Raw genomic sequence first — 23,773 nt, 5'->3', positions numbered from 1 at the left:
CCTCCTTGTTTAATGAAATCCTTTCCTCTTTAGGCTTTCATTAGTCGGTGAGTTTCGAGCTGGTTAAGGGAGATTTTTTTCTGACGGTATGTTTAGGAGTCAGTGTTTTTGCCTCAAATTGTATAAGAGCAAAACTGCAGGATATTTTTGAATCTAGTAGTATGTATATGGAAGGTTTTTCAGGGCCAGTTTAGATGGTATAGAACTTTTTTCTTCCCTATGGAAAAGGTAAGAAAGATAACAGATACCATGGAGATAGATTAAAAAAACTAATGAACATAAAAGGCTGGTCAGTTTCTATAGAGAAGATCCCATAAATCAAGACCTTCCTGGTACATAATCTGCCCAGTCAGATCTTATTAATATATTTTAGAGAAGATTTATCTCTACCCATGTGAAAACTCTTCTGTACTGTTAGAATCTTGTGCCGCATCCAGGTTTGATGCCCCCATGGCTAAGGCCACTAGAAGAACTGTGATCCCTCGGAGGATACTTCCCATTTTTGCTGACCCCATGAATTGGAAACAGATGGGTCAACTAGCAGTAGGAAGGTCAGATGGGCTGTAGAATCTATGGTGCTGGCTTTGGACCCCATATTCATAGCATTTGTTGATTACTCTGAGTGTTCGTATAAATAACTTGGCTGATTCTGGGATACCGCTTTGCTGTGTGAGTGTTAGTCTTCAGTCAGCATTAAGTGTTGGTGTTAAGTCATGAGTATATATGCCATGACGGAAGAGGTTAATATAATACCAACATGTCCAATCCATTCAGCAGTGCATGTTGGTGCAGTAATGTGTAATTCTCTTTATTAAATAATTCGCTTTACTAATAGCGCAAGATTCGTCTCTTCCAGTAATGACATGTTTATGGCTTTTCAGCATATTTTACAATTGTTTATAGAAAATGCCCATAGGTCTTGAACTGTTAGCAGTCCTCTTGATTTATTCATAGCTTTTGCTTATGCATTTATTGGCTAAGACAGCATTTATACAGACCGTATGCTCTCGGCTTTGAGGTTTTTTCATTTTATAAATGGCACTGTTTGGAGCCTCAGCAAGCCTAAATAGGAGAGATCAATAGTTATTTACTTGAGAATCTAATGGAGATACAAAAAATCAAGACTCATTGTTCTTTCTTGTCTGGGTGAGGTGTTCTTATTAGGGTTTTGACAGTCCTAACTATTTACATGGCAAAACAGTGCTGTCTGGACAACCTGAGACATTTAACTGCAGGAACACAATCTCTGAAGTTATGGGGCATGTTATCGGGAATAATGTTCTCTGCCAAGGAAACCAAATTCTTTAAGCGGAACTATAATGGAATGTCCTAAAATGTTCCATTACCCGTTTACCTGGGACATCTGGGTATAGACTGCTTAAACCTACTTGTTTCAGCATCTTACTTTTCACTGGCTTAGTAAATATGCCCTTTATTTGTTACTCTACCTGGATGGTAATACAAATTTGCTCCTTCTGTTTTTGCCTTGACATCATGCTCTGTTGCCTTCTGCCCCATTTAACGTTAAAATGTCCCTTTTTTTCCTCTACTTTGATGCTGTTTTGAGTGGTGTTTCCAGTAACTGGGTTTGCAGGTAAACTAAAAAGCTCATATTATATACTTAACTATACATTAAGAAGTGTGAAACCCCGAGAGCATCTACGAGAAGCATTAAACTGGCCCCGTATAAAGCATTTTCATTTTAAAGAAATACCAGTATTTACTATGCATTATAATGGGCCCAACTCAGCCTTCCTTTAAGGCTTCTTGTCTTTAAAAGGACGCTCCAATCCTCCTATGCACTTGATTTAATTGATTAAATGATTTCATTGCCTCCAGTCAGATCCAGCACTGTCTAGGGTAATCCTGCATGCAGGGGACTGTTCAGAGGCGTGTGTGGATAGTCCTCTCATTGATTTTTAGGAGCCTGTTCCTCCACTGATTGACTGCTTCAAGAAACAATTCAACTTAAAAAAGGTTCCTAGAGGGTCTGTCCAGACACCCCTCAAACCTCTGATGAGGCACCTTATTAAGTAATACAGGGCAATGGAGCCCGCTCACTGATCACTCTATGAAGTGAAAATAATGTTTCTCCCTATTTTTTTTAAAAAAAATTTAGAACCTAAAGAATTTTAAAAATAACTTAAAAAAAAATGAAATAAAATTGTAAAAATAGACTCCAGTGATGGCAACATATTTACACACCTCAAAGTATAAATAAATTAAAATAAACACCTCATGTCCCTCCCCTGCAAATATGAATAAAAAAAACTTTCTTCCTCAATTCAAAGTTAAAAATTCTGTAAGGGATCTTATGGGGTTCTTTTTTTTTTTTTTTTGTTTGGTTATAAATATTGCAATATACAATCAATTACTTATAAACTTAAATGTATGACAACAATCGAAATGCAAGAGTCAGGGACAACTGAAACCTACTACTGTTTTTTACCATATTCATAATAGACTGTACAAAAAATTTTGGCGAAAGCCTTATCTGTCCTTAAAAAACCTATATATTTTATCTGAGTACACTAAACATGGGAAAAAAGGGAATTATGGTTAAACGAATGTTAAAAATGGCAAAAAAACCCCTGGTCATTTAAGAGGGTAACTCCCCCCCAGTCACAAAGCGGTTAAAATGCATTCATGTATAGTAGTGTCGAACACTCAGCTGTGACTTTAGTGATATTGTTTATTTAAAGAACTCCTGATACGTGTGGCCATTGGCAGGCCCTTAGTGCAGGTTAAAAAGCGGAGCCAAGCTTCTCCGGCGGCTTCGCTGAAAGTACTGGCTTTAGGCTTTCCAAATGTCTTTGGGTAAACTTAGAGACAGCCTCGCAGAAGATAAAGTTTCCCTGATTGATATCCCGGTGTGTGCTATGGAAAGACAGAAAATGATAAAGTATGAATATAGCAAGCATAAATTTTTACAGCCGTTAAATAAATTCTATTTTGTAAAAGGTGACTCTTCAACTCTTCCTCTGCAGCGAAAGAAATATAAATCTTTCATTGGTAATGTAACCCAATATTTGAGTACATCTGTTCTTTCTTCGGCACAGCTGTTGGCCATAAACCTGGAGAAATGGCTCTTTGCGCATCTAGGAAATGAGCGATATGTGCATTATGGACATTGCATGGCAACCATAAATGTCTATTAAATCACTAGGACATTAAATAGTCATCATTACCCTTTTTGCCAGTTGTGCAGAAATCGGGTATAAGTGCTGAATGAATACTTTGGTTGCTTTATGAAGAAGATATCTTGATTATTTTAATCAGTGTATTTTTGTTGATCAAGGATTGAGGGTTGGTAAAAATGTTATCCCAGGGCAAGCCTAGTTCTTCTTGCAGAAGTGATATTCTAGTGTTGGCCCTACATAATACATAGTGAAGTTTGTGCTTTAACTGCAGCTTTTCTGCTGCCTCCCACATTGAGTAAAAAAACTGCTTTTATTAATATATTGAATTTTTAAAAAAAGCTTTACGGGTGCTTGTTTATTAGAGATCCCCATGGGCATGGAACTGAAGTTGAGCTTTGCGTCTATTCTTTTAACTCTTTGTTTTGCATTTGCAAAGAAGCAGTTGGTTTCCCCACCAGTGTAGGATTGTTGGGTTTCCATCAGGTGCAACAGGCATATAATGATCTTCACTTCATGTTAATGCGGACATACCAGTATATACCATGTGCAGCAAATAAAAAGTAAAAGTGAGAATCTTCTTCTGTTACCTTACTCATAACACATTCCCCCAAACTGTTTCAATATATTCCAGAGGGAGGCAAAGAATTGCCAGAAAAGGTTGCCAGAATACAACCCTGGGATCCAGGATACAACAGAATGCTATGTAACAGACCCAATGTGATGATAAAAATTGTAGTTAAAGTAGATAAAGCGCTCATGGTGATATAATAACTAATAAGCTTCAGCAAACACCTTTTTAGGGGGTCCTGCCACTGGAATATTAAAACAAGAATGAGTACAGACCTGTTCATACAATATGACGGGAGTGATTTATTTCTTATCTCAAATCAAGACAGTCCCCATCAGATGGAGAAAGGATCCAAACCAGAGTCCTCTCCGCTGTATTGTTTCCTGCAGCACAAAGTGTTGTAGCTATTGCAGTATACAGGTGGCGTAGAATGATCTTGGAGCAGTGTTGTTGTACAGTGAAGGTAGGTCACCGGTTGTCTGAGTGTATAGCGGCATCAGTAAATGTAATATTTATTTAGAGGAGCAGTCATCCCGCTTCATTACTTTCATCTCCTTCCTTGATGTTACCAGTAACCCAGGAACACAGTTTGATATTTATCAGCCCTGATAAAACACTAATAATTTAAAACTTGTTCTGACCTGGTGCATTTTAATAAAAGCAATAATAAAATAAATATGAATTTGTTAAATTTGTAAAAATGATCTCACAGCATTAGACTATACACAGGAAAGTGTATAAATTTCTTTACTTCTGTGTCCTACATAATCCTAGTAAGAAAAAATCCTTAATTTAGTGAGTAAGCCAAAATCACTGTTTTACTTACTTTCTTAATTTTAGGGATTTTGATCCTTCCTTAAACCACTGACTTTATTGAAATGACGTCTTTTTATTCACCGCATTACTGATCCAACGTACATTTTTCTGTTAATTAATTTGCCTGTAATGTTTTAGTTGCTGGTTCCCTTTTTGCTTCCAACAATGTGTCAATTCCAAGTTCTCCATGATTAACAAAGAGATAACAGGTTTTCCTGGCTATATTCTTGAAAATGATAACAGATTGCCTTAGTTATGGGCCAGCTAGGCAAAACTTGTTTGGCTAATTGATTATCTGACGTGTATCTTCTTTTAAATGAATCTCAAAACGTTTTGAACAGTTTGATATGTCGTATAATAATCTCACCAATAAAAATTATTTACAATTTCAGATTCTTATAATATTCACATCCATCTGCTATTGTAATCTATGTAATGTGCTTTACCCTAGGGCCTTGTATATTTTATTCACTAAACAACGCTTAGCTCGTACATGTGGTATGCAAATTATCGTATCAATGTCAATATGATGTAGTATGTGTTAAGTGTTCTGATTCGTCGCAGACATTGTGATGCCCTAAACCTCTAACCCCACCCCTCAGCTGTTACATGTGTTAAATAACATATGATGGTTGCGGTGTGCCTTTAATCTGAAAGTTTGATATAGTGATATATATCTATATAGATAGATAGATAGATATAGAGATAGATATATATATACAGATATAGATATACGTTTTTAAAACTGTTTCAGATTCCAAACTGCATAATAAAATAAAACTTTTAAGACACTTCAATTTTAGAGGTAAAGTCCCATAAATATTCTTTGATCATTCTACAGTGCAATACACAGTAGTGTATGTAGCTTAGCATTGAAGGAACATGGATTTTATCTCATTTTGTTCCATGCGCCATCACCAGTTATGAATGAGCCATGTGCAGTATGATAAGGAGTTGGACAGATGCACTGGTGGGGATGAGAGCGTAGTGTGGTCATGTGACGTTACGTGATCCTGTCGTAATATTGGGGCTGCTTGAACAGTATGCGAGCACCTTTAGGGAATCTCTCCATACAAAGTAAGCTTGTGGAGCTGTGACCATAGTGAGGGTCTGTCTAATGTGAGTGTATAAGTGCGTTAGTCTGTATAAGTATGTGTATCCCATAGTGTGAGTGTGTATTTGCATTAGTATTCATGGGTCCTGCCCCCCCCAGCTGGACAGCACTGCTTTAGAAAATACTACAGTAAAACCAAGGGCCCTGCTGGTCTGGGTACCCATTGGCTTCATTGAGAATGGAGTCTTCTACTGAACCACCCAGGCACCTACAGCCAGCTTCGGGCGATTTTGAGACTTGGCTTACCTGCTAAAACGCAGCAAGGTCGCTGGCTGCAGCCTTTGTTGCGTTTTGGTCTGGTCATCAGAATGTCACATGTGGCTATTGTGCCATGCTTTAAGCGACCAGTCTTGTGTATGGCAAACCATGCTTTTCATAAAAAACATTGCAGTGTTTCATACGTATGACTAAATATGCCCCGACGGTTATTTATAGCCACGCAGACTGCGTGTAATAGCACCATATGTGCCGGTGCCACACGTGTCCCGGAAAACCTTGGGCTGCGATCAGAGCATGAGGTGGAAATGGATTTTCATTTAAATCGGTGTGTTTTTCTGTGCAGTGTGACAATTTGTTCTTACTCATTTAACATTGGAAAAGAATACATTCTTTGTTCATGTTGTATTTAATGAAACATATTTATCAAAGCAGATCTAGGCCCAAATGTGGAGTTGTCTCCTTGGAAACCACTGGAACGTCCTTGCCGATTGGCACCCAAAAGTTGTTCTAACTTTAATTCCAGTAGCTTAATTAATACCTGAGTATTGATGTAGGCTGCCTAATGAATACCTTGTGTAACACCTGCAACATATATTAGTCTTTCAAGAGAGAGTCCATAAGGTGTGCTAGGCAGGGACATGAAAGTGACCCATAAGTGGCGTAAGTGGCTTACCTTCTCCAGGGACAGTTGCCTTACTATGAGAAACTGATACACTTCCAGGGCCAGGTAACGGCCACACGGCTCGAAGGCACTCGGTTTGTGTATTGTCTTTTCATACATTTTACTTTTTGATAGTACTGCGGATTTCAAAAGGCAACACCCAATTAACTTCTACCGCAAGAATAATTAGATTCACTCTGTACATTGCATAGTAAATCGTTTAGAATTCTTGAGACTTACCCCGCGGGTTGTATAATGCCTGCTCAGCAGCCGGGAAGCGCTTTCATTAAAATCAGACCTATCTGTGATGTCCACAAAGGCAGTGCTGGAACTAGGGCTGCAACTAACTATTATTTTAATAATCGATTAGTTGGCCGATTATTTTTTCGATTAATCGATTAATCGGATAAAAAAAAACAATATGCAAATTTTTCGTTTATTTAAAAGAATTTAATGAACTGGATGTTAAAAAACAACTTAAAATTTACATTAACATTCTTATTTTGTTATGATGTAATAAAAAACAATATTTTCAAAGTACAAGAACCCAAACACAATATTTATGAAACAAAATAACCCCAAACATTCTGAAAAGAGGTGGACTATTACTGTTCAAGAAACTTTGCCCCAGCACTTTGCACTTTGCACCCAGCACTTTGCACCCAGCCCTGGCACTTTGCACCCAGCACTTTGCACCCAGCACTTTGCCCCAGCCCTGGCACTTTGCATCCAGCACTTTGCACCCAGCATTCAGCACTTTGCACCAGCACTTTGCACTTTGCACCCAGCCCTGGCACTTTGCACCCAGCACTTTGTACCCAGCACTCAGCACCCAGCACTTTGCCCCAGCCCTGGCACTTTGCATCCAGCACTTTGCACCCAGCACTTTGCACTTTGCACCCAGCACTTTGTACCCAGCACTCAGCACTTTGCGCCCAGCACTTTGCCCCAGCCCTGGCACTTTGCACCCAGCACTTTGCACCCAGCCCTGGCACTTTACACCCAGCACTTTGCACCCAGCCCTGGCACTTTGCACCCAGCACTGGCACTTTGCACCCAGCACTTTGCACTGTGCCCCTGCACCCAGTCTCCAACTCTGCCCTGCACCCAGCCCTGCCCCCACATTCTGCCCTGCCCCCACACTCACACTCTGCCCTGCACCCACTCTGCCCTGCACCCACACTCACACCCTGCCCTGCATCCCCACCCCCACTCTGCCCTGCACCCAGTCTCCCACTCTGCTCTGCACCCACACTCACACCCTGCATCCCCACCCCCACTCTGCCCTGCACCCAGTCTCCTGCCCTGCACCCCCACCCCCACTCTGCCCTGCACCCACACTCACGAACCGCTCTGTGCGAATGGAGCCACTCGCACAGAGCGAACCGCTCTGTGCGAATGGAGCCACTCGCACAGAGCGAACCGCTCTGTGCGAATGGAGCCACTCGCACAGAGCGAACCGCTCTGTGCGAATGGAGCCACTCGCACAGAGCGAACCGCTCTGTGCGAATGGAGCCACTCGCACAGAGCGAACCGCTCTGTGCGAGTGGAGCCACTCGCACAGAGCGAACCGCTCTGTGCGAGTGGAGCCACTCGCACAGAGCGAACCGCTCTGTGCGAGTGGCTCCATTCGCACAGAGCGATTCGCTCTGTGCGAGTGGCTCTGTGCGATCCGTGCACATAGACATGAAGAATACTTACCTCCGGAACGCGTCACATCCGTCACGTAGCTAAAAGAAGGCGGAGACTGCAGAGCGTGTAGCAGAAGCGGGGAACGCTCGCGGAGGTAAGTAAAAGGAGCCGAGTGCTCCAACAACGAATTGATCACTTGATTAATCGATAACGGAAATCGTCGACAACGATTTCCGTTATCGATTATTATCGATTTTATCGATTCGTTGTTTCAGCTCTAGCTGGAACACTTTGACCAAACACATTTACTGTGCAGAGAATAGTTGGGTGGCAACAAATTGGGGAGATCCTTCAGAATACCCTATTCATTTTGCAAGAAGGATACAACCCGGGCAAGCTTGTGTTAACAATGAAAAGTGAATGGAGCCGGGGTGTCCCTTTTGAAACGTAATTTATAATTGTCCCAAGAACAAATTCCTGGCAGGTATCAGCACATCGGAGCTCACGGTGTAGAACAAAGTGCTGCCGAGAATATGAATTGTATGGAAAATCTTGTGTAGGTCCATTTTCCCCTTGGGAAGTAGACCACTTCACGAAAGAAATAGAAAATACATTTTAAGACGGGCTGCAAATTGTACATTGGCAAAGAGGTTCCTTGGGGGCCTTTCAAGTGGTGAGTGCTTGTGTGAGGGGGTGTATAAAAAAAAAAAAAATTCACTTTGGTACAATGTTAAGTGCCAAGTTGTTAAGAAAAAACCTTTCAGTGGTGAGGTTTTAAAAGTGGTTGTTATTGGAGCTTGGCGAATGAGTTTTCCCTTGATAAAATAATGGGAACATAATGCCCGGGCTAGGTCAAACATGTCTTAAAACAAAATTTTAAATGTACTTACATTAACCTTAGTTCAGAGGATCTGAAACTTTTGGAACTTGCATATATTTGAACTTGCCTCTACTTTAAAAGTACGTGTTCTAAACAAAATGTTTTGTTACTGAAATGTTATTAACCTCTGCATGTTTACCTACTAGGGCCCATCTGTAGGCCGTATTAGTGATTTGCTCTCAAGTTACTTATAAACATATTTTTTTTTTTTATTGGTGGTCGGGGTCAGCATTGATTCTGCCCCAACCCCTAGTCCTTAAAACACGGACATTTTTTTGGTGACCCTGAAAGGCACCAGTTTTCTGACTAGGATTCTCCAATATTACACCTAAGCTACTTGCAATGTCACAGCGTGGGCCTGTGAAAAGGTCAGAGGAGCATTCTGTGTAAGAGAAGAAAGGAGAAACTAGTGGTGGTAATAATGCACTTGTGAAAACACCCACCTCCGATATAGACCTGTATGCAGTGTTCCTAGTGGGGTCAATCTACATAAAAATTATGGAAATTCTTACATGGACAGTTTGACCATAAATGATGGAACTCGGCCTGACAAAGGAATAAACCCTAAAGCTTTAGGACTATAGAAGTCCACTGATTTGGTTTCCTCAACAAAACGGATCTTAGGCTTTACGTTTAAATCCCCTCGCTGCTTCTGTGCAGATATATTAAACAGCTATACACGGATCCTTTAATCAATATGACCAACATTGGAGGTGTTGGCTTATAGGTGAATTGAATATTTGTTGGTGTCTTATTTCCTACAGCCGTTATCACTTCTGCCAGTTCCTGTTTCAGAGCCGAGTGTTGTGCTGTGATATATAACATGGTCGTTGTCAACCGTATTTCCCTGTCATTTCTTCAGCTGATCCAGAATAACCCATCCCCCACCTTCTGAAGTAATTGCTGCTCTAACAGGGCTCCATTCACGGTCTCTGCAACTTTGTTGTATTCTACCTTTTTTTTTTTGTCTCTACATGTAGAACATGAATAGACTTGATCAATTTCTAGTAGGGCAGAGAAATGTTCTCCTAATAGGCAATCAGATCAGCAGGCAAGTTCCTGCATTGTGTTTCTGTTTATTCGATGTTCAGAGCCCATGCTCATAAAAAAGGCATCTTTTACACTCTACTCCAAAGATAAAACCATTACCTCTGTTTGAATCAAATGAGTGTTTTTCTTCTGAACAAGTCGATACAAGACTTCCCTCGATTTCTCCATGCTGGGAGCTTGTCTCAATAGTGTAAGTTTAAACGCATCCCGTCGTGTTAAAATAATGTTCATTTAGCTTTGAGTTCGAGAACTTTAAAAGCTTGTGGTTTGGAATGCCTCTCAAAGGCATGTTTTAATTTTCCTAAATATTCTATGAAAATAAGATTGTAACCCGGCTTTGTGTAGCAATCACGCTCAATTTGTTACATTGATTCTTGTTGAGATGACTCCTGTGGTTTGCAGCGATTTATTGTTTTTGTGTGTTTATGTGTTTGCCGAAAGCCGATTTGTGTTGGAAAATAACCATAAAGTTCAGCAGTCTCAAGAAATCATTGTTTACATTTTTCCCAGCCCTCTGTACGCTCCTTCCGAGGCCGATAAAAAGACAGAGCTGGATAATGCAGTTTTGATTCACTGAGCTAGGGATTTTTAGTAATGTGCAACAGTTGTAATTGCTTTATAATACATGCTTATTGTAAGAGAAAGTCTTATCCGATAAGGTTATGAGCTGTCAGAAAGAATTCCGATCTGCCGGTCGGCTGCGAGCTCCCAGCAAATTGCTTGCATTACTTTTTTTCCTCTCTCCATCCTTTCCTCCTTGGGAGAATTCTCAAATGTTTATGCAATCATTTATAGCTTTATTGCAAGCTAGGCAATAAAGAGGGAGTGAATCCAATTACTTTATGCGCAGTGCTTACAATTCCAATTTAATGAGAGCAAACGAGGACTCTTGTTCGGCATGGATATAGGAATTAGAAGCACTAGTGAGTATGAGGAGGAATAAAATATTTCCGTCATTAAATTTAGCTGTCGTTTAGTTTGCCTTTTCAATGGAGTTCATATGTCTGACGAATGCCAGGCTTCATTCATCTTTCAGCTGTCCCTGGAACTCAGGAGACTTGTCATGCAAGCGATTTCTCTGCCTTTTTTTTTTTTTTTTTTTTTTTTTTTAATGCCATGCAGACATTGATAATTGCATTTAACAGAATTCCTTCATACCAGTATTATATATTTTCATATTTAGAGACAAAAGGGGGACATTTTTTTGTTTTTGGACATTATTTTGTCCAAGTCTTAACAAAAACATGTGACTTTGTAACACAACGATAGCAAGTGTGTAATTAAGGCACTGAAAATAAAGTAATGTCGACGGTTTCTATACGCTGTGACTTCCAGTACTGGGAACACTGAAAACTCTTACCCATTCGGAGCTCCTGGAGAGGAGGAACATTGGGAGGGCAATCCATATTTAACAGGGAAAAACATCTGGCCTGATTGTGGCCCTCAAGACCTGGAGATGAACACCACTGCTAGGTTAGTGAACGAGATTAGTCGGGGTACATTTATTTTTGTTTTACCTTCATGTGCCTTACATTTGTCGCATATATCACACAAATAAGAATGCTCTGGCTACAACATTAAGCCATGAACAGAGAAATATGGTTGCCATTCATAAGCAATAAGCATGCGTTCAGTCTTCATGATGAGGCATCTGTTTAATCTGCTTTCATCATTCCTATAAGTATATATAATTCTAATAAAAGAATAGTTGCATTCCCTTTGGTTACTCTCTGAAATATTAAGGCGGCTTAATGATGGTCATTAGTGCAGGAAGCCTATTACTTAACTTATTATGTCTTAATTGAGATTCACCATTGACAGCTTTTTATCTACTGAGGGAATGTCTGCCTAGAGTCGAGCCTTTTTTCTTTTCTTTTTTTGAGGCTGTTCCAAGCTTTTTCGCAGTTTCAGCTGTTCTTGTCCGTCAGCGCTGATAGTTGTGAGCTGTGTTATAAGGAAGCCCTGAAGATGTTTCTGCTGGACCCTTATCTTCATGACATGTTGCGTACTATAGCCATGTCACGGAATCCTTTACCGGAGTGTGTTAGTGAGAAGAAGCTGTCACCGGATGACAGTTAAAGCGAGGGTTGTCATTCTGACCTCCTTTGAAGCATTAAGAAATGTTGTAAATAGGCAAATGAGTATATAAATGAAACATGAATAATTCTGCAACTAAAATGATGCCCATTCTGCATAAAAGGACATGTAACCTGCCATTTAAGCTGTGTGTGTGTGTGTGTGTGTGTGTGTGTGTGTGTTGGCATGGACAGTGCTATAATTAACCTATTGATTCCTATGGAGCCCATAAAACATGTATCTGTTCTGCATTATGGGATATCTGCCCCTAAACCTATACGGTATTTGAAGGCCAAAAAGAAAAAGAACTTAACCTTAAGATGTGCTTACCGCACTTCTGAACCTTTTCTATCTTTATTATAGAACATTTCTATAGAAATAGTCTTTACTATAGAACATTTCTGTAAACTTACAATGTTTTACCCAATGCTCAGAAACGCATAAAGCTTGTAAAGATTATTTTCTTGCCGATGTTCAGCTTCCCAATGCATGTAGCTCAGTATTAATAAGCTGCATCTTTGCCGTTATTAGCAGGGTGGTGAAGCTTGGCTTCGACAGCGGCCATTGAGCTTGTAAATGCTCGCCCTTGGCCTCTGGCATTGAATATTAATGATCATTTTATTTTGTGAATAGAAAAATGTGTTCATTTTGTTTATATTGTGTTGTGTAAACACCCTGGGTCCATCCCTTTCTCTACTAGCCACCTGTTTCCGAGTGCCTCACTAGCCTTGTATTTTTTGTTTGTTCGCTTGAACAATTGAGGTCCACAATAGTAACATTTGCTTTGGCACCTGATTGCATTTCATCAAAACTGGCCAGTCTGTGTATTTTTGTAATAATCAGTTGAATTGTGCAGCACCGCAGGGCGTTCGCAGTTGATTTTTTTTTTTTTTTTTGCAAATGCCTTTGAAAAGAGAATTAACATTATGCAAAAACGCAATCTAACAGTAAATTCCAAAATCATGCCGGCAGGTGTTAAAAAAGCCTCTAAGTAGCCGTAGCATTTGGAGTGCACGTCGTTCCTTCCTAGGGATCTGGATTAGTTATAATGCAGGCAAAATGAGCCTGTTTGTCCCTAGTTTTTATGTATTTTAAAGGCACGGCTGTTATGAACGTACTTGGCATGTCATATCGCAGTGGTGCTATCAATGTGAGGGTATATACACTGAAAAGAAACGCCAAGTTCCCATACTTAAATGGACAAATGACGCAGAATGCATTAACATACAAAAAGGACTCATTTCACCATAAAATCTGTGTAATGCAGCTTATATGCCTTTTTTCATGAAGCTTCCCTGCTGTAAATCTTTTTCGTGGACTTTTTGTTTTTTCTTCTTCGTAAAAGCCATATTGTATATTTGGGCAGAAGGCTAGTTATAATAAATGATCAGGACTCCTGATCTATGGAGATTTAAATGTTCCCAAACTGTGTACTTTGGGGATTTTAATATTAGTGCTTGTGTGTCGTTCTGAAAATTTCTAAGAATATGAGCCAAGCTTGCAAAGCACAGTCCTGGGTATATATCAAGTTTGGAGCAGTCACCATGGAAACCAATGTTCCTTATTATTGCTCTTATCATAAGACACATTATATTTTGATGTAATAGTTCACACAGTTTTATATAAGTGCTTTCCTGCTTTTGTGATGAGGTGGGCTTGCATAACTGAAAGAAAGCCCATTGCAATAGGACAGTGCAGTTATGTTAAATACACAATAAACGCTAACAGGAAAGACAGCGGCTAAACCACATCTCAGAAGGGCCTCTTTTTGTGTTTCTAGAACTCTTGCATTGCGTTAAAGGTATACTCCCCGTGCCTTATGTATCCCACCAACGTAGAAAGCAGATTGACCTATTTGGTGAGTTGAGAAGGAAACCGTAAGACAAGAACGGAGACACACTTCCAGAGCGGCAACGCAAACATCATCCTACCTCTAGCAGTGTTTGTAATATTTGCACCGTTTTAACAGAACATAACGGAATATTTTAGGCTGAAATAGATTCATGTCCACCAAGTTCGACTTTTTGCTGCTGCAGCAGCAACCAGCCATTGGACGGCAGATGTCTTAGGCCGTATGAATCTCCTACAAGTCTGGAAGCAAGCATTAGCAGGCGCAACTGCATATGATGGCTGCAGTGTCCCTTTAAACAATATTTGTCTTTATTTTTCACCAGGAAACTCAAACTTCTCTCTTAGCTCACATAAGCTGCTCTTTACGTTAATTGTGGTTACACAAAGTGGAATTTGCATGTACTCCTAGCCGTTCTGGGCACAGCGGAAGGTCGCACGATTGTTATCCACAAAACCTCTTTGCTGGCTGTGTTTGATTAAAACATATAATGACTTATTCCTGGAGGTGTATAATATCCTCGGCTAATGAGATTATCATTCAGATATTTTCTCTTACATGTGAAACTTAATGGTGTGTCCCTTCTCAAGCCAGCCAGCCAGCCCTATTGTCTGCAAGCCAGAAGATAACAACTGAATGAAACTAAATGATTTAATAAAGATGTTACAGCAAAGCCTTTCTTTTCATTTCATCCAGAATTTGTATGGAAATGGCAGTGGAGTCTATATAAATGGCAGCTTTTGGATTCCGACGACATCTTGCTAAAATGCTGAATAGAAAGGAATTCTATATTATAATATATATGAGCAGACCTGTGTTCTTTATAGTTACAAAATCCATTTATTTATGGGTTGACTCTTATCTACTTAAAGGGGAACTCCTACTTTATTATTTTTTACAATCAGTGCTGTTTTTGTGTGTGTTTTTTTTTATTTTTTTTTTTTTTTTTAATCTGTTGTAGTTTCTGCACACTGGCCATTTATGTGTTCTAGCTGTGTTATCTTGGTCTATAAGACATACAACCTGACTCGTTATCACACCGCCTGTGGGAAACCGTACAGTGACTTGGTCTTAATCACCCAGCCTGATACTGAATTATAAATTTGTGAAGGAAATTACTTCATTGGAGAAGAACAACTTCATTAGCATTTCTGTAATGAATCTGCTCAGTGCCCTATTTGAGTAGGAAAGGTCACTCAAAATATCAAATGACAATGGCAGCCTCCAGATAAATGATATATATTATATAAAATATATATATTATATTATAATATATATATATATATATATATATATATATATATATATAATTTAAATTACTTGTAATTAAGAATGCATCTCTTGCTAAACAAAAAACTATTTCTTTGTCCAAGTACTGCTTGGTTGCTGTAATCTAAATAGGTTATTGTGATTTGCATTGTAAGGATCTTTGAGATCTTGTGAAATGTAGTAATTATACGACCTTGGCAGTATCTGCTTAAGCTACGTCGCGTGGCGCATCAGGGCCTTGAAACATGCACCTTGTGCTTCTGATGAGTGTTAAAACTAAAGTAAGCATATAAAGAATGGATAATTGTGTCTGGGCTTTTTTTTTTTCTTGTGTGCCTAATTAATGTTTGGTTTGCCTTTTTCTTAGGTGCTGAAAAAAGAGCCACATTTAGAGGTGAAGGCCAGTCCAAAGAGAGCCCCAGAACTGACCATAGACCTTTTAGGACTTGGTAAGTCATAAATGATGAGCACAACGCTATTGTTACGTTATAAAACGAGTACAATGAAATCTTTTGCAGACGGGAACATCACGCCTTTATCTTCCATATGCCAACTGATAGTTAGCTGAGCTTGAAAATGGCATGATTAAGTCTGCTGAGAGCCCTCTATAAAAGAAAATGTTTAATAAGGGGGCCTGTATCTGTCAGCAGTGCTGTCTCTACCAAAATACCCGTAATGAGCTCCTTGGGGAAAGAAGAGCTATCAAAGTGATCTTCAAAGCCTTGCTGGATAATGACATTTCAACATTTAAATATATATTTTTTCTTTTTCTAATGTGAAGAGTAGGATGCTAGGGGTGATCTTACTGTACTTCCATACAATACATGTGTTCTCTGATTTTGCTGGAAAACAGTTATCGTTCCTCTGTTTTCCGGAATGATATTTCCTGCTGTGTTGATTTCTCAGGTTCTTTGAATAAACAGAGAGAATAGTTGATTTAATTTAGCTTATCTTCAAACTTACATATGTCAATATGCTGACTCCTATGTAAGCAATATAAGTGTGGCTTTGATTCTTTAATATCCGTGAAACATGCCTTGCTTTTAAGATCCTGCATATTCTTGCCCATATGAGTGTATATCATGTGATGGGCTGAGCCGGTCATGTTTGATTACATGTGTGTACTTGGACACCTCCCTTCAGCAATCACAAGCATTGTGAGAAACGGTGGGACAAATTTATGAAGAATCTGCGGCAGGTTTTGCTATATGGAGCAATCTCCATGCTAACCGGTGGACTCTTCCTCATAGTTGAGCCAGGTTTTTATTGTGGTTCATAAACATGATTTAGATTCTTTACTCAGGTTCTTGAGTAAAAATGAATGGATGCGTGTTAGTGATGCGTTGTGTGTGTGTGTGTGTGTATATATAGGAGAATGCATGTGTCATGTTTCTTGTATACAACCTCTATCAGGATTTATAGGCAGAACGTTTTCACATCTGGTCTGCGTGGTCTCTTCCCTTAAATATCCCTACAGTAGTTTCGCATATAACTCTCCTTGGAGGCATTTCCATGCATCCACATCTTACCACATTCAAACTCAGAGTTGTTTGCATTTTTCTTTATATCCCCATTTAGATCTTGACTTCTATGTTCTCCAGTCTGCTTCATTTTTGAACATGTTTCCTCTTGGCCATCTTCCCATGTACATTTAGTTTATCAGATCTTACAGGCTTAGGCTCATCATGTGGCTTTTTAAGCCAGCCCCCCTCCTTATTTTACAAACCTAGGAATGTTTTAATCATAAGAAGTTAGCTTTACGCAGTACCCAAGGGCCTGGTTAAGGGAAGCAGAATGCACTAAGACCTCTCTCATCCTCAGGAACATTCTTGTACCGTTCAGCTCTTGAAGGAACCCTTTGTGCCACCCTCTCCTAAATACATGTCTTGTATTTCAGCAAATTGTAGGCTATTCAGTTTCCGTCAGTAAAATATTTCTTACCTTAAAGGCGTATGTCATTGCTGCTTGGAGTATTGGGTGATGTTTTTGTGGGGAAGCTTTTTAAGTCTGACTTTAGTCCTCTGGCTGAACAGAACATTATATACTCCAATTCCCTGATCACCTTTCTTGTATCCCAGTACGCAAAATATAATACAATATCACCAACCGTGGTAATAAACTAAATAATCAATACGACCCCCGGTATACTGCTGCTGCCCAAAAACCACACTCCAACTCTTGAACCAATTATGTGTACACATGTGCACTTGCAAAAGCCCATGAAACAAGTTAATCTGTAAATTATCTTTATTTCTGTTGCCTAGTTACACATCTGGTCTCCCTGGACCACCATAAACGGATAAAAAGGTTTCAAACAACCTCGAGTGCAGTAGAAAGACATAGGTCTTACATACCTGGTGTCAGGGTGAAAAAAAAGTTGTCTGTAATATGGATATATTTTTTTCCCTTTGAAGCCGGGAATATAAATTGATGTAGAGTTTTCTACCACACCTGAAATTTAGACTTTTTGTTTGTTTTTGTTATGTGGGATTCTGAAAGAGACCGGTTTATGGTGATCCTTGGAGGACTTTTGTTTGCACATAACTCCTTCTGCATCAGCAGCTAATCGATGGCAGTAAAGATATTTTACAGATTAACTTGTTCTCATTGGCTTTTGTGAGTGCTTATCGGTAGACATACTTGTTTTTGTGTTTTTTTTTCTCTCCTGTTACACATGCACCCTAGTTTCTATGGTGTCTTGTCTCCCAGTACACGTTCTTTCTGCAGCGCTCCCTTTTTAACCTTTCATGAAGACCTTAGGGGGCATATCTTCCTGTTGGCCTCATTAGGTTTTGTGATTTATAGGATGCTACTGCTACATCTTTACAGATGTCACAGATAATTTAATTTTATAATTAATTTATGAGAGACTTGATGAATTTCCAAATAGGAAATGGGCTATAAATTTACCAAGGTATTTGAAAGGGCAAGATATGACAGTAGCCCTAATCCAAGGGCTTTTTTTGTTTCATTATCCAGTCTTAATTATCTATTGCTTGTTTTGTATTAAAAAAAAAAAAATACAAAGGAGCCCTAACCAGCAGTCTCCACCAACTTTTCATGGAGGAAAGCAACATAGAGCACGTTGGCCGCGTTCATGTTAACAGACATGTTCTCTAGATCTACACGTGGCTTATATTGAATTTTTTTTTCTGTGTTACTATATGTACAGGGGATTTAAGTTGAGCTAGTGTATTAGGTTTAGAACAGGCAGAAACTGGTATCACTGATGGGTTAAAAGAAGTTCCAAGAAGTTATCCATACACAAAAAAAAAACAAAAAAACACATTTGTTCTTTAACCATGCAAGATTTTAAGGTGTTTACTAATAAACACACACGTTTATTTTAGAGCCTTTACACCTTAACTAATAGGAAAGACCCAGTCACTGGGATATTGCAATCAATCATGTATTCTTACCTCTACTATTCCTGCTCAATACCGGCAGAGAATTTCTTCATGATTTTCCAATGTGCTGCAAATGTCGTTTAAAGACGTTTAGTCACCACATTGCTGGCAGCGCCGGTCTGTGTGGGTCTACACTTCTTAACTGGTTTAACATAACATACCTAACGATGCATCTTGAACATTTATTTCATTCACTTGCAAATGCGGAGTTATTAACAGACAATACAGATTATTGTAAACTAAAACAAGATAATACAATCCCAATGCTATATTAGCATTTATATAGTGTTTTTGTTGGAAGATCTACAAGCTCTTCAAAGACAATTCCACATGAATATTATTTTCCTGAGATCTCTATACTGTGCCTGTAATTATCTGAAGAACGGTATGACTGGTTTGATTTTTTTTTTTTTCTTTTTATTATTGTAATAAAGATATTTTAGCTCAGTGTTCTAAAATGCTTTTCTTTCCTTAACAGGCTTCATGTACAGGGTCAATTATAATAAACCTGTGTTAAAGGAACACTACCATGTAATTTTATTTTTTTTCTATTACCGTTATGACATTTAGATCAATTTAGGTAAGATTTCATAAAATTATAGTTTGAGTATTTTCTCTACATTTAACTTTTTTTTTTTCTTCCTCTGTGCCAAGAAAAGCCATTCAAATCTTGTGACAACATTGTTATGAACCATAGAAAGTGTATTTTTATAGGCATCCACAGAGTGTTTATGTCCCTAGTCCTCAACATAATGTCCCTTTAATACCATATAGTGTGATAATTGGTTGTAGCTGTTATCGCTTTTTATTCCCACGAGGTTTGGTCATAGTAGCGTATCCAAATTTTTAACCATGCTATTATTTGGTATTCCCAACCATTTTGTTACTCTGTCATGCTTCAACATGCTCAGAGATGCATGCAACAAACTCGTTGAAAAACATCATCTGTATCCTGAAGTAACGTCCATCCTCCCCACCTTTTAATACCTCCTTGCTACAATGATCCTCACCCAAGCAATCTTTCGCCTTCTGTTCCATCACTCCTTAACCTCCTATTAGATGGTAAGCTCACCAGAGCATGGCCCCGTTCTTCTGTACCAGTATGCCTTCACGTGTGTTATTGTCAAACTGTGTATCGTCAACTTTAATGATGCTACTGTTCATTCTCACTCTCCCCCTACTTTGCTGGTAATCTAAAATGAGTGTAGCCTAGTCAGCAATGTCCGGTATCACCAATAGTACTCTGTGAAGTGTTTTAAGCATCTTGTATCTTTCATACATTTGTCACATGAGCCGCACTCCGCGTACCTCGCATCATGTATGCCGATGCACAGGCTTGGTTTAATTATGCTGTTGCAGTAGAATCAGAATGTGTGTTTTTTTGTTGTTTTTTTATTAGCAGCTTGTGTGTGTGAGTGCTTCTGTATTAATTCTTTAGAGTGCGTTAATGTTGTGATCAAAAGAAGCATAAACACCGCTTGGTTAATTAAATTTTTCCTGTGTCACGAGGTTTCTCTGCTGCAGATGTGATGCCGGTTAGTTTCTGTGGGACCTCTATTATCTGATCCGAGCAGGCATATGCTTGAGATTGGGTTATAAAGAGAAACTGATTTATTCATCATCGTATTTTTTTATACTTGCCAAGCTTAGAGTAGCCACATAAATGTGCGTTTAGCCTAAACTGAAATATGACCAGTGATAACTGGGACCTGGATGATAACATAACTCATAAAGCATTCAATTCTAGACACAAATTTTACATAAAAAGTGGTTCACTGAAATATACTTTGTCAACTTAGTGAATGGCACAGCTGGCCCATTTGAGCTTGCGTCCTGTTGGGTCGGCTGCCTTAACAATGTATTGCTTTGCCTAGGGAAACACAGCCCAATCTGTCTCAAGACAAAGCCGCAGTGTCTGGATATGAACAGCTTGCGATTGCGGACTGCAAGTATGAAAGGCAAACATTGTGCCAACTCATTGTAAATGCTCTACTGGTTAAAATATTGAGCATTGTGTATAAACATAAGGGGTTATGGTTCAAAGTTTGAAATGGGGTTATATCACTAAAGGTAGTAATCCTAAAGACTATCCGCAGAATAACAAGCAGAGCATCATGTAACCGAAACAAGAAGGAAGGGCGCTTCTCAAAGTTGACTACCTAGAAGACAAATTGCATTGATAAAAGCAGTGGGAATGCGGTTCAAAGTGTTTGGATATTTGGATATAGGTTTGCCAGTGCCTTGGATACTGCTGGATATACCCGATAATGTAAAGGTCTTGAATAATTCTACCTGCATCTTATTGAGAGGCCAGAGAAATGCTTAATCTATGCCATAAGGCACTGTGTTACGGTCTGCCAAGTGTAACAATGACTGTTTACATGGACTGCTGCTTCAAATGTTAGGTCTGATCGGAGCTGATTTTACATCTGAAATGACAAATCTGCAGTCAGCAACTCTATTTGACTGCGAGCTTATCAACCATAAATGTATTCACTTTAAAAGGTGAGCGGTGCCGAAAATGTTAATATATTCACTGATAGATCTAACGAAATAGAACGGAAAATGGAACTTCTTTACGCGCAGGCATTCAAATGTGCGAGCAGAGGGATGCAAATAAAATGTCAAGACCTGTACAAATCAAATGTGCCTCGTTCAGCCTAACAGTCAATTAGTCTGAGAAAATCTTTTCCCTGTGCGTATGTCTGGCTGCCCAGGTATTTTCTTTCCTGAGGCTGGACGGGATCCCAAAGGCATATAATATGGCCCCTGACATTGCCTATGAATAAAATTAGGTAAAAAAAAGGAAATGAGCTACACTGAGTGTCCCTTGGCGATGTCCTCCCGGTGCTGCGAGGGCTTCCGACAGGTAGTTCATTAGGAAAGCACCTCGGCCGGCTGGCACAGGAGCAGTCCCCCGTGACATATCCGCTAAGCTGTTTGTTTCTTTAGCACTAATGAGCAAGGCACACTTGCTAAAGCACAAATGCTCTTGTAACTGAGTCACCTGGTTATCAAAGTATCATTTAAACGCTGATGAATAATCTGTCGAAACCAGGGCTCTTGGAGCAGATTGAAAGGAGAGAGGGAAGCACTATGCAGTGTAGCAATAGCAGACAAGAGAACAAGTGACAGGGAAAGAAAGACGGGATCTGATTAAAGCCTTACCGAGAAGGCTTGTACACAATTGAGTCCATCTAGTGTTACCGCATCTGAAAATGTGCATCACATGCTTACCAAGTAGCTCTTAGCAGTGGCTAAAAAGTGCAGACAATCGGCAACCAAGAGGTTATGCAGGAACCTTAAGTTAACGTTAAGCCTGTGTTTACTTAATCATCCTAACCCAGACACCACCTAATGTGAATTTGTAGCTACATTTGTGTTCTCAGACTTGTTTTCTTTTGAATCCATTTGAGGGGTGGGTGGTATAGTTGTGTAGTCGGGGTATCTGGTATTGTGTGTTTAGTATGTAGGTGAAGCGGTGATTGTGGGGAGAAGACAATAGGAGAGCATCATGGGAAGTGAGGACTTGTGTTACACATGAAGGTAGGAGCTCATTTAAGCTACAAATATCTCATATGTGCACTATTCCTAGAGGTTTAATTTTACACAGGGAACATAAAGATTTTAACGGCGCATACGGTGAAGAGATGAGCAGACTGCAGTAATACGTGGTGCATTAGTCGCAATACTGACTTGGGTCAGACTTGCAGGTGGTGTTGGTAGGGAGCCCAAGCCTCAGGTATTAGAAATTGTACAATATGAATATGTAATGTAATGGAGTATAAATCCAGCCAAGAGGCAGAGTACTATGAAAAGCAAAAACATCTTTGTTTCACTTACATACAGATTTTTTGATTTTTGTCAGATCCAATCAGAGCAGCATAGCAATCTCTCTAAGCCATGCATGTAGGTCATAAAAAATGCTAGCTACTTGTTGTTTCGTCGCAACAGTGAGCAAGATTTCAGATCATAGAAATTATCAAGTAGTTTACCCCCACAAAAGAATTATTCTGTATTACCTGTCAACACAATCTATCGTTTACTACAGATATAGCTTTTTTCTTAGTAGCTTGTGGGTGTTTCTGCTAAATGCTATAACCCTAACTGAGCACAGAAAGCCAAATGCACGTTAAAGGCATTACGAAATGCCAAGAAACCCTTTTACTTTACATTTTTGGAAAATTGCTATATAGCTTATAGTAGGACAAGTAGATTATTTAAATTGCTTACACCATCAGCACTTAAATATTCAGCAAGCTGTATAACTGCGGTCACATGTTGAGTGGCTGCCAGACACCCCAGTAAAGAATATGCAGTTTATAGGGCTATTCTTCCAAGTGCCCTATTCTACACCTAGCTTGTCAACACCAGTCCGGGCATTACATTAGAAACGCACCTTATGTGTATACCATGACGGTAACCATATACAATTTTCAGACTTCTCATTACTCTCTATATGATATGTAAATATCCTGATGATCAAATGAGACGTTGCTGTGAGGGATCTGCATGTGCTGTAAATACGGGGCATCTCAGTATTTCTACACCCACAAGTACTAGCACCACAATGCCATTAACATTCTATAGACCATTCAACTTTTTTTTGTAAAATAGGTGAAAATATTGCCAGATTTTTGTTTTCCAAGAAGCATTAATGTCACAAACGCATGGAGCTGCTCTGCAGAATGGGCATAGCTGGCCTGTTATAATGCATAGCGAAATGTTTGAGAGGAATCTTTCAATCTGCTCACATTAACTATACATTAAGAGGGCCAGCTCAACCCTTATTGTAGGAGCAAGTCATTGGTGTGGCCATTCATAATGGTGTCTATTCACTAAAGAGGTTTGACCATTTCAGGTATAGTTAAATCCGCAAGCGTTTTAAGAAATCTCTTAAGTCAGCACACCTACCCTGTACTTCATTTTGGGAATACATTTTGACATTTAATTTTTTCAGAGCATACAGATCGTTCTTTCTTTTGAAAAGTGTAATTTTCAGCATGTATCCAAGTGCTTTTCTTTTCTTCTAAATGGAGCCATTCCTTCCCTACCGAAATCACATGTATTTGTTGCTCCACCAAAAATATCA

General features: G+C 39.3%; 1 protein-coding gene across 2 annotated transcripts in view; it reads left to right on the top strand.

Moving 5' to 3' along the window:
• The window catches only part of SMAP1 (small ArfGAP 1), a 118,330-nt gene that overhangs the window by 72,828 nt on the left and 21,729 nt on the right, over positions 1–23,773 (top strand). For both annotated transcript variants that reach the window (XM_053461169.1, XM_053461170.1), the window contains one exon: positions 15,642–15,723. In XM_053461169.1, coding sequence (XP_053317144.1) covers positions 15,642–15,723 — 82 coding nt within the window. The remainder of the gene's footprint in view (positions 1–15,641; positions 15,724–23,773) is intronic.

Source organism: Spea bombifrons, chromosome 3 (assembly GCF_027358695.1).
Source record: "Spea bombifrons isolate aSpeBom1 chromosome 3, aSpeBom1.2.pri, whole genome shotgun sequence".
In the NCBI taxonomy this organism is placed as follows: Eukaryota; Metazoa; Chordata; class Amphibia; order Anura; family Pelobatidae; genus Spea; species Spea bombifrons.
The sequence above is the reverse complement of the archived record's forward strand: the minus strand, read 5'-3'. Positions and strand labels throughout refer to the sequence as shown.